This window comes from Pecten maximus, chromosome 8 (genome assembly GCF_902652985.1).
Source record: "Pecten maximus chromosome 8, xPecMax1.1, whole genome shotgun sequence".
Classification (NCBI taxonomy): domain Eukaryota; kingdom Metazoa; phylum Mollusca; class Bivalvia; order Pectinida; family Pectinidae; genus Pecten; species Pecten maximus.
The window spans coordinates 11,940,908-11,961,619 of record NC_047022.1 but is presented as its reverse complement, the minus strand read 5'-3'; the positions used below and the strand labels follow the sequence as shown (position 1 = coordinate 11,961,619).

Below are 20,712 nucleotides of genomic sequence, written 5' to 3'. Positions count from 1 at the left end.
GGTATTATTTCAGTTGTGAAGATATTAGTATACTTTCATAAAGTGAATATTCTTTGTTTTATATAACTTAATCACATATATATATTGTTTACGTCTATGAAAACAAACACCTTAGTATGAAAATTAACTGCAGTTAATTTGAACTCCCAAGATTCTGTCATGTTTCTTTAAAGTTGAATTTCTTTGCTATTGATAGCCAAATGATAAAAAAAAGGAATAATTTCAATTGACGTCACACAATTTTTTTTTAAACTAGGACACGCTATCATCGCATCTCGGCATGCATCATTGCGTTGACAACATGCTTACCATAGGTATGTAAGGTATATCAACAATATAAAGACAACAGTTGTTGATAATAATAATATAATAATATTTACCGGTGCATAAAAGTATGTAGATTTGACCGTTCTTGTTACAATGCCCTCTGTCAAAACCACACCTCTCGCCATCGTTCTGGTTGAGGAGATTACCTGTTGACTCCCAGCCTCTCTCCTGAAATACAAAACACATAGCATGGTTATATAAATAAGGGGTCAAGAAAGTAGAATCACATTTGAAACTTTGATAAATAATTATGTCACAAACGGGTTTATTTTTAAAAATATTCTACGGATTTTTTAATAAGATATTTATTTCAGTTTCGTTGAATGTTGATATTCCCGTTGTGTTTTTTGTTTTGCTTTTGTTTTGTTTTTGTTTTGTTGTTTTAACTTTTTACATTTTAAACTGTATCTAACGTCCTCACAATTTTTGAAATAACGATATACTCTGAGTGACATTGCAAGAAGGATTTTACAAAAGACGCACCATATATTAGCACATTTTGAAACAAACTCAGAGTTAGATACAGTACAGCCAAAATGAATAATATTGATCTATACAGCTGTTTCGACCTGCTAGGACGCATTAGTGATGATAGGATGCGACCAAAAACAAAACAATAACTGGATCAGACGAAATGCCAAAATCAATTTGTTAATTTTCTGTGAATTTCTTGATTTTCGTTATTCTATTTCAGAAATACATTGCGTGCATACTGAAAACAACTTAAAGGGATCCTCCAAGGAGATTCAGGTAAATAAAATAAAATGAAAAATCACTTTCCTTTTCATTGCTTCGATAATGTCAGCTGTCCCTTGAGATCGTTCAAGATAGGCAATATCTAGGAGGGTGTAGCTAGTCTTTACAGTCCTAGAGAGTGGCAATAGGGGGTGATTTAGCGTACGTCCTTTGCTATCTATGATGAAAACATATGACGAATCTCCTTCGTGAAAAACGGCTGCTTCTGAGAATAAATCACTAAGTTTCACATCGGCACATGCAACTCCCAACAGAATAGATCGGTCAGTCTTGTCGTACGCGGGCCGGCAAACAGATATCAATAGACCTACAAAATGAAAGGTAGTGGATGTTTTATTAATATTTTTGTGTAGGATATTGTCCTTTATAATTCCAGCCTGTGCATGTTAGACGGACTTAGTTCTATCTCCATAAAATTCCTTTCTATGCAAACGACAGCATAAAATCTACCAATGAACTAAATTTGGATATAAAAAGGCACTTCCAAAGCCAGAAAAATAGGTTTAGGATAGACGGGAAATCTGATTTAAACATAAATTAATCATATTTACATACCGATCGAAAAGACAGGCCAAATTAACAGAAGAGATATGTGACTTACCAATACTAGAAAATGTGTCTATGAATGGATCCGAGATAACAGCTTCAGTGTTTGAGGATTTGAAAAAGCTGTAATAGCTCCTCATCTTCGAACGGACGGCATCTGCGATTGGTATGATTTCGAAAAAGCCAATCTGAAAGTTAAAAGCTAAATGATTAAAAAATTGTGATCTTTAACACATTTTACAAAAGGTCTTATCTACTTAAGCATTGATGTCATTTTTTTTAGTTTCATCGGGGTATGAAACAAATTTTGTTTGCAAACTGTATGAATCCGCGTAGCGGATTCTTACAGAAGTTTGCAAACAAAATTTGTTTCATACCCCGATGAAACTAAAAAAAAATTGACATCAACGCTTATAATTAATTTTTGAAAATGATTTTCTAATTTAAAACATGTTTTACGTCAATTGTCGTATTGTTACGTCACATTTTTCGCGCCATTCTTGGAATTTCTTTCATAGAAGAATGAAAAGAATTTTTCGACCAATCACATTTGAGTATTTACAATGAAAACAAAGAAAAATTAATTATAACAGTGTGTACACAATCAGTCTGTTGTTTTTATTCAAAATTATTCTAATGTTCTTTACTGTTAATCTATTTCTCTTACTTTCGTAGCCCCGGCACTGGCGTCGTTGTTTGTCTGTAACGAAATATTACGAAGCATTTCCCTAGCGTTGGTGTCCTCTTCAATACCTAGGTCAACAGAAGAATATTACAGATATATACATTTCATGGTTTGTATGATTTACGTGTTTATATCTTGATATTTTAACATTATATGGTATTGGGTCGTAATTTTCATTTCAACAAATTTTATTGACAGATGGAAAAGTCAATTGGATTGAATAACAGGCAAAGCCTATATAAATTCTCTCCATAGGTCGAACAAGTTTTACAAATAAATATTCATTATATGATAATTATGATATGTGAAATGAAATTTTATAAACATATACACAAATGTTAACAATAACTATATAAGGGGAGGTAACTCATTTGAATGAAATTATAACAAGATAACACAAGAACACATACAACACATCCACTCACACAAAGTACAATAGTTACAAACATAGTCAATATTTAGTATATACATGTAGTTGAAATTAATTAGTAGTAAGTATAATTAATCGTGCACATACAAATTGTTTAATTCAACTACAGTTGAGTGGCTAGACCAAAAGTCCATGTGCAATTACTGCACAGGTCATCACCACCCAAACTGTTTGATGCTTAAGAAAATAAGGAATCAAGGATATGCTCTATAATTGAAATGCATCCACATGATTTTAACAAATTAATTACAATATAAATAACAAACAATATCATTGGGTCGTAATACACACACGGTAAGTTTTCTATGTATCTCATTAGCATTCATTGTCCCATCGGCTGTCTGTCAAGCTGTTGAACGAAGAGAGGTAACTCTGATAGAATAAGAATGCTCATTAGCGAACCCACATTTTACGACTCTTTAATTTTTAGAATTGGTTCATGTTGTATGCACGCATTCTTTTGAGTTTTCCTTACATGTAACCATCTTTTATAGATGGTCAGTAATTGCTATATTTACATACCATTCCCTATACCATACACCATGATGTGGATACGGTTTCCAAGTTCGGCGTTCTTCTCTCGAATAACGTCTAGAGGACTTTTGTCAGATGGTGAATCCGCCCCGTCTGATAGCACGAGTATCACCTGGTCTGATAACAAAGAATTCAAACACGTGTTTATTCATTTGTATTAAATCAAAGAAAAAATTAATTTTTAACAGTTCTCCGGTTGTTATTTCATACATTAAATATGCAAACAATCTCTCGGCATTAAAATGTTTGTTTATAAACCAACAAGAACTGTAAGCCAATTGCTAACTAATACTTTGATTATTATCATTCGCAATATACTTTATACACTTGTATAAACAGTGATGAATATAAAGTATAGAGACCACAGAACCAAATCAAAAATAGATTGTGGGTTTTCCCCGTTTGGGCAGAGGATTTAATAGGAAGGTGAATGCATCGGGGCCTACTGATTGGATATTTAGGCGAGAGAAGTTTCCAAAGTGTTATGTGTGGGCTGGGCAATACATGTAGATGTGAAATATATAGAAAAAAAGTTATATTTTCCCTAGCCTGTTTTTGTCAGGGGGAGTTAATTAAGTGTGTATTTTGTTGTAAATTTAGATGAATTTTTGGTGCTGAATTAAATACAAGATGGTGGCCCCCATATAAAAAAGTTCAAATTGGTAGAATTTTTAATCATTCTATTTACAGGTTTCCGAGATGACATTCTTCAAAATTATGGCTAGTGGACCAGTGTTGAAAACTCCATTTAAGCAGTACGGTGGTAAACGTTAACATTACCGTCTATGGGAAATTATTTGGTTCCGTGGTTCCTATATAGCTCTTTCAACATGGCAACCAAATGAGAGCGGATTATACTGGAATAATACTCTCATTTTAGACCATTTAGAGCTCTAAAATTTATTTTACCATAGTCATGGATTTGGCAACAACTAATAAATTGAATTGTAGGTTTCTATTAATTTACCATTTTATCAAGTTTGAAGAAATTGATCTATGTCTGGCGAGTTATAGACCTTTTACAGAAACATTTTATTGACAAGGTTACCATATAAACCAAATATTTCCTCATTGAAATTAGTTACAAGTTAAGATATAGTCTGGATAAGATTTGTCCAATCATACGTTTTCTTTCGGTTACAAAGACAACCAAGGGCTGATGGGCTTTGGACCTTTATTGAAAACTGTGTAAGTGACTAGGTAACCATGGCAACCAACATTTACAGAAATCACAATTTGTATGCATATCCTTGAAGTATATTTCATTGTACTGAAGAAACTATTGAGCACCCTCTAATTACTGTCAGATTCTATAAACAAACATTTGACGTTACAAAAGAATTAATGTAGAATTAGAAGGTATCAAATCACATTACTTATGATTATATCAAGACAATCTATTTGGTTTAAAAAGCACAGACAAAGTATAAGTCTCACATCTTTCTTCGCCTTGTTTTGGTGCTGATGAATTACTGAAGTAATGAAAGGCTGCTTCCAAACCCACGTTAATGTCGGAATTACTTATGGCATTCAGGTTACCGACAAATTCAGATAAAACTCCTTCATTGTCGGCTGTATACAGTGAAAGCTGGTCAGCGTAACAACCAGTCGGTTTGAGTTTTTCTGGGTCTGGGTCGAAAGATAATACAGCCATCTGAAAATATATGGCCCCATTGGAACAAGATTCTTTTGAACCAATCACACATTTACTTGCAAAATAGCAATATTAATTCAATTTATGAGATACGACTTGATTATTTTGAATTTTAGTTACATTATCCTGTCTATGTGTTATCAGATCAATTATCTTATCATTTTAGAATTAAGCCGACTATTTTTTTTTAATTTTTGGGGACCATCAAAAAAAAATATTAATAAAAATATTGTTAACCCCAGTTGATGAAAAGAGATTTTTTTTTCAAAACATATCAATAGATATCACTCAATATTATTTTGTTAATCTTTTTAACAGATTTTATTCTCTGAGAAATTACTACACAGCTATTTCAACCAATCAAAAGCAACGATACAAATAACAACGTCATTTTTAAGCGATAGGATGATAACAAAGTTTCGAGCATGATTTAACTATAAGATAAACAAGAGACTGTACGGCTAAACACAATTTGGTTTTTCGTTGGATGTTTACCCTGTCGTTTGAATTAAGCGTCTGAAGTATTGTTGTTGCCACCTCTTTGGCTAGCTTGAGACGGGACCGGTCTTTGTTGTCTGTTATATGCATTGAGACGGATGTATCCACTAAGACAACAACATCTTTAGCTATCGGTGTAGCTGCAGCGGCATAGTATGGTCTGCAAAAGTGATACGCACAAATGTTTAGTGATTCTAGTATATGTTTACTGATTCTAGTATTTGTTAAGTGATTCTAGTATATGTTCAGTGATTCTAGTATATGTCTAGTGATTCTAGTATATGTTCAGTGATTCTAGTATATGTTTAATGATTCTAGTATATGTTCAGTGATTCTAGTATATGTTTAATGATTCTAGTATATGTTCAGTGATTCTAGTATATGTTTAGTGATTCTAGTATATGTTCAGTGATTCTAGTATATGTCTAGTGATTCTAGTATATGTCTAGTGATTCTAGTATATGTTTAGCGATTCTAGTATATGTCTAGTGATTCTAGTATATGTTTAGTGATTCTAGTATATGTTTAGTGATTCTAGTATATGTTTAGTGATTCTAGTATATGTTCAGTGATTCTAGTATATGTTTAGTGATTCTAGTATATGTTTAGTGATTCTAGTATATGTTTAGTGATTCTAGTATATGTTTAGTGATTCTAGTATATGTTTAGTGATTCTAGTATATGTTCAGTGATTCTAGTATATGTTCAGTGATTCTAGTATATGTTTAGTGATTCTAGTATATGTTTAGTGATTCTAGTATATGTTTAGTGATTCTAGTATATGTTTAGTGATTCTAGTATATGTTTAGTGATTCTAGTATATTTTAGTGATTCTAGTATATGTTTAGCGATTCTAGTATATGTTCAGTGATTCTAGTATATGTTCAGTGATTCTAGTATATGTTTAGTGATTCTAGTATATGTTTAGTGATTCTAGTATATGTTGTGATTCTAGTATATGTTTAGCGATTCTAGTATATGTTTAGTGATTCTAGTATATGTTTAGCGATTCTAGTATATGTTTAATGATTCAAGTATATGTTCAGTGATTCTAGTATATGTTTAGTGATTCTAGTATATGTTTAGTGATTCTAGTATATGTTTAATGATTCTAGTATATGTTCAGTGATTCTAGTATATGTTTAATGATTCTAGTATATGTTTAATGATTCTAGTATATGTTTAGTGATTCTAGTATATGTTTAGTGATTCTAGTATATTTTAAGTGATTCTAGTATATGTTTAGCGATTCTAGTATATGTTTAGCGATTCTAGTATATGTTTATCGATTCTAGTATATGTTTAGTGATTCTAGTATATGTTTAGTGATTCTAGTATATGTTTAGTGATTCTAGTATATGTTTAGCGATTCTAGTATATGTTTATCGATTCTAGTATATGTTTAGTGATTCTAGTATATGTTTAGTGATTCTAGTATATTTTAAGTGATTCTAGTATATGTTTAGTGATTCTAGTATATGTTTAGTGATTCTAGTATATTTTAAGTGATTCTAGTATATGTTTAGCGATTCTAGTATATGTTTAGCGATTCTAGTATATGTTTAGTGATTCTAGTATATGTTTAGTGATTATAGTATATTTTAAATGATTCTAGTATATTTTAAATGATTCTAGTATATGTTTAGTGATTCTAGTATATGTTTAGTGATTCTAGTATATGTTTAGTGATTCTAGTAAGTGTTTAGTGATTCTAGTATATGTTTAGTGATTCTAGTATATATATGACAAATACTTGTGATATTGTTATACTTCTACAGCGAAGAATAAGTACCAGATAGAATCGATGAAATGCTACATCCATCATATAGGGAGGCTGAAGTTGGTTCCGAGTTCCTAGATCCGTTTAAGTAAAACGGAACGAGGAACCAGTTTCGAGTTCCGTTTAAGAAAAATGGAACTAGGAATCAAATTCCTTAGAGAAAATATTCTACGTACTTTATCTCAATATGAGATCCGAATCAGAAAGAGAAATGATATGTTAATAAGTGCAAAGATAACGGAACTCGGAACCAGTTCCGATGGTTCCGAGTTCCGTTTATCTTAAACGGAACTCGGAATTGGTTCCTAGTTCCGTTTTACTTAAACGGAACTCGGAACTCGGAACTCGGAACCAAGTTCAGCCTCCCCATCATATATCAGTTTACACCTTGTAAAAGTCGCGATGCATTATCATGAATTATGTAAAATAAAACCAAAAGGTTCACTTCAGGAAAACAACTAGCATTTTTTTTTTACAGACATATCGATTATTACAAAAGTCACATTTACCGGAATCTAGGGTCAAAGGAACTACATGATGTAGGAGACACTTTGGCTTTCGGATATAGAATGGAAGTGCCGTCTTCACCCCCAAAATACTGCCAGAGTAACTTTCTATTCCCGTTGTAATTGGTACGCATAACTGTTTCCACATATTGATTCGGAAATTTTTTAATTTGTGGAGATTTTGGCGATACCGTCCAACAGGAAGAATCGTATGAGATCTGAAATAAGGAAACAATGAAATATCACATTCTACATACACTGCTTTGTGAACCAACTTCAAAAGATACGAGATCATTATCGATTATTGACTAAAGCAAACAATGAAATATCACATTCTACATACACTGCTTTGTGAACCAACTTCAAAAGATACGAGATCATTATCGATTATTGACTAAAGCAAACAATGAAATATCACATTCTACATACACTGCTTTGTGAACCAACTTCAAAAGATACGAGATCATTATCGATTATTGACTAAAGCAAACAATGAAATATCACATTCTACATACACTGCTTTGTGAACCAACTTCAAAAGATACGAGATCATTATCGATTATTGACTAAAGCAAACAATGAAATATCACATTCTACATACACTGCTTTGTGAACCAACTTCAAAAGATACGAGATCATTATCGATTATTGACTAAAGCAAACAATGAAATATCACATTCTACATACACTGCTTTGTGAACCAACTTCAAAAGATACGAGATCATTATCGAATATTGACTAAAGCAAACAATGAAATATCACATTCTACATACACTGCTTTGTGAACCAACTTCAAAAGATACGAGATCATTATCGAATATTGACTAAAGCAAACATGGAAACCAGGAAAATCATGTCGATGTCAACATAACTTTTCATAATCCTATCGGGATCGAAAAAGTTACGAAAAGACATCCATCATAGATTAAATATAGATTGTACTGTACCATAAGTAACCGAGATATATGAAGGAAATAATCATGACTATTGATGTAACGTCAGAACAAATGAAATTGATATATCAAACTCACAAAACTAGAAAATAACATGTACACCCTCACTGAGCGTTAAATGCGCAATAATACACACCCATTTACGGTGCACTATAATATAAGTGCGCTATAATTTGAACACCCTAAATTAGTGCCACGATATAAGTACTCCGTGATATATAAGTGCACTATGATAATTACAATCTAATTAAAAGCTAATGTAAGAGTGCGCACGATGTACGCATGCATCATTTCCACGGTAAGAATAACTAAGTGAATGTAATAAATTAATACAATGTAACAACAACAAAATCTTCATCTATCAGATTATATTTACATTCTGTGTGACAGTCTCCCATTACTCCTGTGTTAAACCAGATGGTATTGATCACCGTATAAATGCAGCCCAGATCACATGACGTCACTTCCGTCAGCGTCAAAAAATGTTTGGCAATGCGTTGCCAATAAATACAATCTACCAAGCGTTTAATTGTTAAATCAAAACAAAATAATTGGCGACGGCTTTGAAATCAAAACTTAGGAATTTCATGATTTTTAACCATACAAATCCTTACGTTTGCTTGGAATTTGAGGTTTGGTGAGCCAGCTACGTTGCAACAGTTTTCCATGCCTGCCTGTCAAGCTTGATGGAAAATTGACATATTGATCCTGAACTGCAACCTTGATTTTTTCAGCAGCTTCCTTCAGATTCCCGAATGTCTGACCAATATTTTCTGAAAGCTGTAACAAAAGGTTTTAAGAATAAACAAGCTAAGGCTGTAACATCAATCTTCATTTTTCATGATACAAAAACACTAGTTTTAGTGTTGGTTGTATTTTGTCGCATTATTCATGGTACAATTTTACATATTTTATCTAGTTCATTGTTTTTGTCGTGTGATTCATGATTTCTTGAATTCGCTCGACTAGTTTATTATTTTTCGCACTTTTCATGATACACTTTGACATCTTGTGGCATATGCTGCCATTTTTTTCATATTAATCTCATTTTGACTTAATGATCGTGATAAATGTTGGCATCGTTCGGTTAGTTAATAGTTCATTGTTGTTCATTATATATTTCGGTATTTGTTTTAGTACCAGACAACTACCCCACATAGGTTTCGAACTCGAAACCCAGAGGTGGAGGGCTAGTGATAAAGTGTCGGATCACCTTAACCACTCCACCACCGCGGCCCCCATATTTCGGTAATTAAACGGTCTTTATCATATGGTTCGGTGTACATTTTGTATCAATTTCATCGATAACTTGCATAATCAATGAAACAAGAACATCGATGGCATATATAAGGCAATTAAATAATTCAATACTATTATTTTTTACGAACATCCTTTAATTAAATGCTATGATTAATTATTAAATAGGTGAATTATGATTATATCATTATTATATATGTACATAAGATGGAAGATACCTTTGATAAAAGTCTTTGATTTAAAAACGATCAAAGTTATACAACTGCTCAGTCAGTGAAACATAAACTTAAAAGGAAAAGCAAAAAATGACCTTTCCTGTAATCTTAATACGAGTTAATAGGGAAACATATCCAACTTACTTGGTCGACCAGGGCAGCCCCATCGACGTCACTTCTTGTGTAACTCAGACTGTCATAATGTGCCTACATATAAAAAACAAAATGTCTCCTATGTAGATAAAGCGTGCATAATAATTAATTATTGGTACAGAAAGTGCCTACATATAAAAAAAAACAACACATTTCCTGCATGGTTAAAGCTTGCATAATTATCAATCCTGACACAAAAAGTGCCTACAAACAACACGTCTTCTACGTAACTAGGGCATACGACGTCGATGTTAAGTATACCTACTGACCCCATTTTCAACATGCAATCATTACACTTTAGAAGGGTGCTAAATTCTTTTTATTTGGTTTAGGTAACTTCAATATTGGGAATCGCTATAATTTGGGAAGATACTGACTTTGAGTTAAGGTCGGCCAACAGATTTGTCCGAAACATATGCATACAATAATAGCCATGTAAGTATTGTGGTCGTCATCATGACATCTTTGAGAAATATCATATTTCAAAGTGCGATGCGGAATTTGAATTATTATGTGCTCGTAAATACATCAGATGGTTTCATAACTCCGATTGTCATTTTTAAATGGCCTTGCCCAAAATGGTCTTTATTGATATGGCAGGTGTTGTCAGTAAAACAGAGGACGGCTTCCCTTCCGCAACGCGTTGTCGTGAGCTTTTTGTACAGGTTCATGCTCAATGTAAATGTTTGTTCTAACACAATATATTGATCAACCCAAGAAATTGTCAAAAAAGTCAAACGTTTGTCTCTGTGTTGGATATTTAATGTTCGTTCTTTTTAGATAAGTGTTTCATGGTTTGAACATTGAGAAAGAAGGGGAAAAAACTTGAATGCGTTCAAACAGTTCGGTTATTTGTAATATAAACATTACCTGCAGTTCATTAACACCCATGCCATCTTCTGCAAATCTTTGTAAATAGTCTGCAAGTCCTTTCCCGTCCATGGCAAGACATGTGCAGACACAGGTCAGAACCAGAATCACTGCATAATTAATGGTCATCTACAATGTGAAAACATGCATCACATTCAAAACACCTTCGGAAAAGTCAGGAACATATTATACATCAACGTTACATTCGAAAAAGTCAGGCACGTATTTTACACTAACGTGAGACAATTATTTGGCTTGATTGTTTGATATATTCCGATGAATTTTAGAAATGTTCTTAAAGAATTAGGTTTTGTGTTAATAGTATTAACTGTACTTACAAGTAGAACAACCAATGATTATACGGGTCGATGGGGTTTCAAGGTCGAGTGATCGACTTTTTGAAGTGGGTAATGTTAAACAATAGATATCATGTCGACTAAATTATGCAATTTCGCAGAAATATAATATTTGCTGGATGTAAATCCAGAAATCCTTAAAAGTCAAACGCCCCCTTTCAAGTGCCGTTTTTTTTTTTAATTTTTTTTTTTTTTTACGTAATAACTCGAAATTTCGAGATACATACGCGAAAATTTTAATGACAAACTCAAAAGTTTGTCTTACTAACTCGTTATTTCGAGATATCGTCTTAATAACTCGAAATGTCAAGTTACTAACAAAAAAATGAAGATAGTTTTCTATACATGGCCCTCATGCCTCGTACCTTAGGTTTAAGTTAATATGTAGTGTTGTATAACCCAGCATTGATTGTTAAGGATGAATGTTGAAAAACAAGTTAAATACTTCTTCATTATAGGATATTTATCATTATATTTTACTCGAGCAGATTTTGTCATTATCCCATCGCGTGACTGAATGACTTATCAGGTTACTGCTTCATTGTGTCGAATAAGAACTCCAAAGAAGATTATAAAAGTTGTTTTTTTAAAAGTGACATAATCTGCGTTGTAAATATGCAGGGTAAATTACGTTACAGATAATATATATGTGAAAATAAATGTCAACAACTCGGCCACCAATCTACCTACCCATAGCCTTCTGTTCTGTCAAGAAAAACACAGGTGTCCGTGTCTGGTATGATTTGCATTCCCAGAAATCAACGTGCGAGTACCATTGTTAAAATCCCTCGTTTAATGAAAATATACGATTCTAATAATAATTAATAATTAATTCAAAATGTTAGAAACAGAGCCATTCGTTACTTAGGTTATATAAGTGGGTCGTTGGGCTATGAGTTGGTGGTACGTGCCTATGGACAAACCACTTCCAATAAAACAAGCCAATTTCGTCATGTAATAAAGTGAAGTGAGCTATGTGTGAGGCTGATGTAAATGTAAACTGTTATTTATTTTATAACTATTGCGAAACAAGTTATAGCAACTTATATTAATCACGCTTATAAGAATGACAGCCACATCCATATACCGCTATCACATGCTGATCACGTAAGACACATGTAGTTATACTTTTTAATTTGACTTTAAACATATTTATTGTCCAAAATAGACACAAAGGATTAGGCACAAGTTATGACAACTTATGAAGCCATCAACAAAACATTTTACACAATTGATGACATAGACATTTACAAATTCAAAGTTTAAATAAGTCAATTTTACATAATTATGCAAATAGTGATATAAAGATAGGCACAAATGCAGCATCTATATTTGTACACACTGGAACCGATAAACTTTATTTTCGTCACAAATTCAGAAACTTAGGCTTCTCCAACCTGTTATTAAAAACAACACGTCAGAAAAAACGAAGATCCTGTGGCGAGGTTACGAACATTTTTTAAAGAAAATCGCTAAATATTCCCAACACATTGCAATTTCTGGCACCTAACTCCGGCCTTCGTCACCTTACGACATCAAGACCTTTTTATTTGAAGCATCACGTTTGCTACATGAAGGGTTTCAAAGCAGTTGCTCATTAATCCTCCCGTTATTTTCGTTGATGCCAAGTCGTACCAGACACGGATATTTATTTTTCTTGTTATAACAGGCTATAAGTAGGTAGATAGGCGGCCTTGAACAAAGCTTCAAAAGAGAGATTATTTACATATTGAATAAACTTTTTTTTACTCCACCAACATTATAATACAGAACGTTCCCTGTTAATACAGATACTAATTAGGATGCACAGCCCATCGAATTGTAGCCTGAACCAACTACAACGTCATCCGATTAATAGAAAGATACGCTGCAATGCATTTTCATAATGAATGTTTTAGTCGGAGGATTTCGTGATGTATGTACTGTATATATTATAACTTCAGCTTTGCTGTTTTTTGTTTGGTTGTTAACGTGTTAAGCCCTTGTAGCATCCGGGGTTATATAAGTACTACATTCACAATAGTTGAGTCACAGCTCCATAGCAGTGAGGATGCTATGTCTGCATGCGAAAGTTTCTAAACGGTCATCATTATCATGCTTCCCGTTAAAATTTCAATCCTCAGCAAAGGCAATTCAAATAGTCATTGCAGAAGTTTTTTTATCAAGAACACCTGTGTGAAATCAGGTGTTAGGGAAACAAAGTACGTTTACATAACGGTGTTGTCGATTAGACAGAAGACGCTTGCCTTCCGGAGCGCATGTATCAATGCACCTATCTTGACCATAACCCTAGTTAAGTTTCGATTTTGAGATTTAGCATCGTGTGTCAGTATCATTCCCATGTTTCTGAAAATGGAACAAAAAAGTCTAGTGGTGGCAGGAAATGTTCTCAAGTAGAGAACACAAACGGGACATTGTCTCCTGCAAAGTTTAGTGTACGTTATCGTATAACAATATACTTTAAATCTTTATCATCGCTCAATACCAAAGTAAACGCGCATTGCATTACTACGCCATACGATTAGATTCAACTCCAAAAACTTATGATCGCGTGGCACCGATAAATTGTTATGTTAGATAGGTAAAATATGTACCTTTGAAGGTCAGTTTGGTTTGGTTTGTTTTTGCTTAACGTCCTATTAACAGCCAGGGTCTTTAAGGACGTGCCAGGTTTTGGAGGTGGAGGAAAGCCGGAGTACCCGGAGAAAAACCACCGGCTTACGGTCAGTACCTGGCCACTGCCCCACGTAGGTTTCGAACTCGCAACCCAGAGGTGGAGGGCTAGTGATAAAGTGTCGGGACACCTTAACCACTCGGCCACCGCGGCCCCTTGAAGGTCAGACAATGAGAGAAGAAAGGAACTCCTGCTACAAACCCATTGCATGATAATCAGAGGTGATTAATGCTGAATCCAAATCAGAATCGGGGCTATATGTGACATCTTCTTAAAGATCAGAAGGTGACCAGAATAAAACTAAGGACCCATTGCAACACTCGGAAATGTTTCCTTTTTTTCTAACTACATTTTGTTGTTTTTTTCAATATGTCTTTCATGGCAATGCTTAAACTTCAACCTGTGTATTGCGCGTTCTTAAAATGGAGATGTGTTTTATATTCCGTCTCCTGAACAACACCAAAAGAACGTTCTGATCAATGATAAACGAGTGCCGTGAGGTGAAGGAGACAAACAAAATTCGTGTCACGTGCCCGAGAGAAACTAATGTCTATAACATTGCTGCTTTGATGGTCTGATTGTCAGCACTGAAAAAATGCTGTAAGGACTGGTTCGCCCGTAGTCAGTATGATATTAACAGGTCGAGTATCACGCTACCGTCTATAGCGTTTCAGTATGATAACACTATAAACTCACCTTTCAGTGGGCCAGTCATTAGATTACACTAGGACTAATAGGACGTATAATAAAACCAATCTAAAACATTTTCTGACAATTCAAAGCTATTGAATTTGAGTCACATATCATCTTTTCATGTCGTTTTGTTATGATCTTGGTTCTGTGAGGACGTTAAGCTCAACCATTTCATTATGTCCGTGGAATATTTTTTTCGTAATGTAACGTCTTATTTTCCGGGATTTTTTGTTTTTGTTTTCTTTCTTTTCTTCTTTTTTTCTTTTTTTTTCCGATTTGACACTGTTAACAAAGTCAGTGTTATAAGAATACTGCAGAGTAACCTTGTTTTCTACAATAGTATTCAAACTAATGGAAATAAAGATGATACACCAATTGATATCCTACATATAATATGTGTAGTTAATTTATTCTTAGTTAATTTTACATCCTAAAACATTTAAAACACTTTAAAGGATAGTAGACGTTTAGCTGAAGCCCGGCATGGGTTTTTTTTCTGTATTTTGTCAAAACTATTTTGTTTACTTCTATTTCGCATGAAAGGTAATATAAAACAGAAAAATTAGCATCAACATGCAAGCACAAAATCGTAACACGAGAACATAGGAGACATCAAAACTAGAACAGAAAATATTACAAAAGGACATGCATACAAAGTGGTACACAAGATACGGGTTGGTCATTTTTTAACGTATATACAACTATATATATATATATATTCAGATGGAATAGTTAGTTGCATTTAAATTGAGGGAGAGTTATAGTTTGATAAAAATGTTCGAGAAAACACGACCACGTGTGTCCCATCCCGGAAGTATAGGCTGTAAAGTGTTGTCCCATATGGAGAATTCGATGGCCCCAGTCTTCCAGGAAAATACGCGAGTCATGAATGCTTTTCGTGGTAAAGCAATAAAGATGATAGATATGTAGGTGTATTTTATTTACATTTACCTATTGGAATGTTAAGATTAATAAACAACTCTCTAAGCACTTAAACCGCCTAGTTTATACAATGTGTATGATTCAGTTATTCTTATTTACAATTTTGTATTTATTTATTTATTTCATTTTATTTAAGAAACCAAATTATAAGTGCATTGTTATCGCTATGAGTGTAATCAACATCACATTAAATTCGAGGTTAGAAGTATATAGTTGACACTTAGATGCACTGAAGTATGACACAAGCATGCTACCCCGGATCGTAAAACACGTATGAGATACTTAGAATTTATCTCAGGTGAGCTTTAATTAACTTTTTTAGTCTCTATGTGAAGACCGCAAATTACTTTATATAATGAAAGGGGAATGTATGAGGAATAACAATGCGTTCACTACCTATTGATTTAAAACAAGAACCCCCCCCTAACAACAAAAATGTGTTGATGTGTATAACGTGTTTGTACTAAACATTTATAACGCTTTGGTATCAAACGTGTAAATGTTTGTTCGGTGATGAAGAAGCTTCTCGGGGACGAGGGGACGAGGGGCCGCGATGGCCGAGTGGTTAAGGTGTCCCGACACTTTAACACTAGCCCTCCACCTCTGGGTTGCGAGTTCGACACCTACGTGGGGCAGTTGCCAGGTACTGACCGTAGGCCGGTGGTTTTTCCCCGGGTACTCCGGCTTTCCTCCACCTCCAAAACCTGGCACGTCCTTTAATGACCCTGGCTGTTAATAGGACGTTAAACAAAACAAACCAAACCAAACTCGGGGACGATATTATAGTGTAGTCTCACTGAAATGCTGACAGAAAACTGACTACAGCCGGTGAGATAAAACTTAGGAATGAATCATGAAGGCAGTAAACCGGTAACTAAGATAATAAAAGTGGTTTATTTTGACAGTAACGTAAACTGTTCCTTAACTAATTAATCAACTACATGTACAGTAGTCTAAACTTCTATACACAAGTACATATTGGACATTTTCTTTCACATCCGCTTCTCAATTTCTTTACGCACAAAAACGGGTTTTAAAACGTACTAAAAGGTGTCGAGATAGTATCTTATTTCATACCTCATAAAACGGGGTAAACTGCTTTACATTCACAGAGGAAAGGTGAATCCATCTTTAAATCAAATTAACTGCACGTCTAGATTGCGTTTGAATTTCATATTTTTGTAAAGAATATATCGAATTTACCTGAAATAAATTACTCCGGAGTATTTCCTATAGGGTTTGTCACTCATAACAGAGACATCATTTTTATTTTGAAAATTAACCGAGTGTTGATCAATTTCTTAAAACGATTAGAACCTATATCGTGTGCAATTGAAAAATGACGTTAAGGCAATTTACAACGTCTGCTGAGGGTTCTCGTTCGTTGGTTGGTTAGTTTACAGGTTTTTCGTCTCCTTTCACGGCGCTGGCTGTGTTTCCGCAGCTTGAGGGACTGTTAGACGAGGCCACGGATGCCTGAATCTCTCTCAGGAGTGTCTGGTACCCTGTAATACAGCTACCTGGAATGGACATTGGCGTGACATTTAAGGCGCGCTGGGTCGTCTGCAAGCAGTCTTCTTCAGTCGCATGGCGGACACCGTATGAAAAGACATAATCTATGCATCGACGGTATCGGTAAAACACGATAATATGCAAAAAGTATACATATTGTATTTGGATCAAACGTTAATGTAAAGCATTCAGTAGTAGTAATAACTTCACCGCACTAGAACATACGATAGTTTATTCGGCATAGCCGTTTAATTTTCTTTTGGTCCCGGATATGACGCGACAGGTGGCGTTACTGATCAAGATGAAGTATGTGGTAGCGGTAAATGCAAAATACGGATGCAGTTGAAAACGAATCAAAGATAAGATTGAAGGCAAGCTGAATAAGTAGAGTATCTTTTTAAATGACACATTAATAAAATCATATTCCTGATTCAAATGCAGTCTTATTATTACCAAAAAATGATTCAAACTGATATAATTTTGTTATTCGTGCTAAAACGTTCGTTGATTTATTTCACCATCAGTTTTACATTATAACCACCAGCATTAAAACTATGTCGTTTATCTTTTTTAAAAATATTTCTTGTTTAAATAGTAAATAGGCTTACATGTATATTCTTTTATGAAAAATTCTTTTCATTTTGTGGTGACTTTCTGGTGATATGCCGAGCCTCAGTTGTGTTACATTACAATGTTTACACACAAATAAAAAATGGAATTTATCTCCTATACCACTATAACAAAGTGTCCGGTCCTGCTGCTGAATTACTCGCCATATTCCTACTTCTACTGGAAGTTTGATATTTGACCTTCTAAGTTTACAAATGATTATTGCATCTTTTTTATTCAAACCTAGCAAATAATCTTCCATACCAAAATTATTTTTAAAAATACAAATGTAGTAAATACACGTTCCCTGGACGAGTTTTCCATTTTATTTAACCAGGAATGAATAAACAGATAAGTTTTTAAATGAATAATATGTGACACACAAGTTTTCTGATACTTCGAGACATGACATATATACCCACACTATTAAGTGTGTTTTTATTGCTTCTTAAAAACAAGCAAGATTATGGGGCACAGTTTCCGTTTAAAGTTTTACCATGTTTCATGAGGTAGCAACAGAAACATGTCCTTTCTTTTTTACATGTGTAATGTACTGTACATTCATATTAGGAATATAATGATAATTTGAATAATCTTTTTAAAATTGTCATTGAATATTAAGTTGTAAGGTGAATAATAATATATCCAATTACATATGCAATGTATAGATGTATGTGATTATGTGGAAAAAAATTGTAAAAAAAAATAAATTATTGGGCACAAGGTATAGCAACTTATAGAAGCCCCCTCCTCCACAATTTAATTCAACGATGTAACAGCAACAATAGACATATATTCAGAAACCAGTGGAGTTAAAGAAAAGACAGATTAGAAGTACAGGGAAATGGCAATTTTACAACAATACACTGCATAATAAAAATACATATAATGTCAGATATCATATATCCGCCTGGCGCATACTAGCTACACACTCCAGCCACTTTCTCTGTTCAAATTCTCCATGTAAATACTCCTACCTAGCAATCTTTCGCTAATGTACAATCGTGTTCTTCTAGCTATCATTTTTATTTATTTTCTTATCAAACACATTAAATAGAGAAACATAAATAAGAATTTACATTATATCTGGTTCACATCAATTGTGAGTTGAAGTTTCAGAAAAGTTAGAGATAGGATAGGTAGGTTATATAGAAAGTCGGGGAATAAGAGGATAGTTTATTTAAGAAATAATTAACGATGATTCGTGTATTGTTGCAGGATATACAACGAGGACGAGGATATTTTGCAATTAAATTAATAACGAAGGCCCTTCAAGACTGTATCTATCACTTTTTTTCAGGCCATCTTCAGGTGATTGCATACGGAAGATAAAGATTATCTATCGTTAAAAAGGTGTGCTTGACGCATTAGCTATTCAGACCCGTATGTATAGCTAGGGGCTCATTGACTCCTGCGTTAGAGCCGTCTAACAGGTATTACAAAACAATGTACTTAATTATTGAAGTGTGAGAGATATTCCTCTACACTATTCTATATGTAACCGACCGGTGTTCATATGTGTGGTTCAGTGTGAGTGTGTGGGTATAGGTGTGTATGTGCTGTAGTGTACATGTGTGGATTAGTGTGTGAGAGTTTGTCTGTGGATCAGTGTGAGTGGGTGGGTGTGGATCAGTGTGGGTGTGTGAGTGTTTGTGAGGACTGTGAGAACTTGTTGTACATGTAATTTATATACTGATAAACCATGTGGTTTAAAGTAATAAAGAACTATAAAAGAACACCGTGAATGGAAATGCGTCCACCTGTAATAATTACGATATCAATTTCTAATAGAATTCAATGTGTTTGCCCAATTTCGTTGTCTATTTAACGGCCGATAATCTATTGATGTGTAGTACAATTCTGATCAGGTCTGCACAAAAATTGTTTAGATATTTTACATAATTATTAAACGTCTAGGTTTATCATTATTGTGTGTGTGTACATTCCAGCCAAGACTGTTGTAGAATTAATATTCCTAAAACTTTATAACTATATTCTTATTTAAAGAACATCACAGGGGAAAATATATATTCAAATGAACCATACATAACACTAGTACTATTACAAATTTGTTTTTATTTAGCTTAATGCGGTCTTATGTTTATCATTACCAAACAATTCAGACGTATGACTTGAATGAAGGAAATATATCAAAACGAAACATACAAAAAGTGCCCGGTTGAAATGTCATTCCAATTTACATTGCTGAGAGGCATTTCAATTAATGATACACAAAGTTAGGTAGATACCGAAAATAAACTTACTAAATATCCGTCTCCCTATTTCTAATGCTGTAGAACATTTTTTTTACTGAAACTTCTGTAACCTGCTTTCGCGTATTAACTCATTTGAATAGAGACACAGTTCTGTATCTACACATGTACTTTCGAAATCAAATATAAAATTATGATATAAAGGGTGGTCTGTGTCTACCAAGAGCTTGAAAGTTCGTTTTGTCAATCTCGAATGGTTGGTCGCCTCCTGTAATAGAACGGAACAGCTGCATGATGTCCCTAACATCACTGACGATTCCTAGAGGGACGGAACAGCTGTATGATGTCCCTGGCATCATAATGAGTCCTAGAGGGACGGAACAGCTGTGTGATGTCCCTAGCATCATAATGAGTTCTAGAAGGACGAAACAGCTGTACGATGTCCCTAGCATCATTATAAGTCATAGAAGGACGGAACAGCTGAAAGATGTCCCTACCATCATTATGAGTCATAGATAGACGGAACAGCTGTATGGTGTCCTTAGCATC

The 20,712-nt window shown here is 34.0% G+C and overlaps 1 protein-coding gene across 1 annotated transcript in view; it reads right to left on the bottom strand.

The window, feature by feature from the left end:
* LOC117332553 (VWFA and cache domain-containing protein 1-like) overlaps nucleotides 1-20,712 on the bottom strand; it is a 42,679-nt gene that overhangs the window by 13,750 nt on the left and 8,217 nt on the right. The window contains exons 2-12 of the mRNA XM_033891505.1: nucleotides 11,165-11,293; nucleotides 10,286-10,348; nucleotides 9,284-9,449; nucleotides 7,720-7,934; nucleotides 5,428-5,590; nucleotides 4,716-4,932; nucleotides 3,267-3,395; nucleotides 2,297-2,382; nucleotides 1,685-1,817; nucleotides 1,108-1,390; nucleotides 381-495 (exon numbers count right to left, since the gene is read on the bottom strand). Coding sequence (XP_033747396.1) covers nucleotides 381-495; nucleotides 1,108-1,390; nucleotides 1,685-1,817; nucleotides 2,297-2,382; nucleotides 3,267-3,395; nucleotides 4,716-4,932; nucleotides 5,428-5,590; nucleotides 7,720-7,934; nucleotides 9,284-9,337 — 1,395 coding nt within the window. The 5' untranslated portion in view covers nucleotides 9,338-9,449; nucleotides 10,286-10,348; nucleotides 11,165-11,293. The remainder of the gene's footprint in view (nucleotides 1-380; nucleotides 496-1,107; nucleotides 1,391-1,684; nucleotides 1,818-2,296; nucleotides 2,383-3,266; nucleotides 3,396-4,715; nucleotides 4,933-5,427; nucleotides 5,591-7,719; nucleotides 7,935-9,283; nucleotides 9,450-10,285; nucleotides 10,349-11,164; nucleotides 11,294-20,712) is intronic.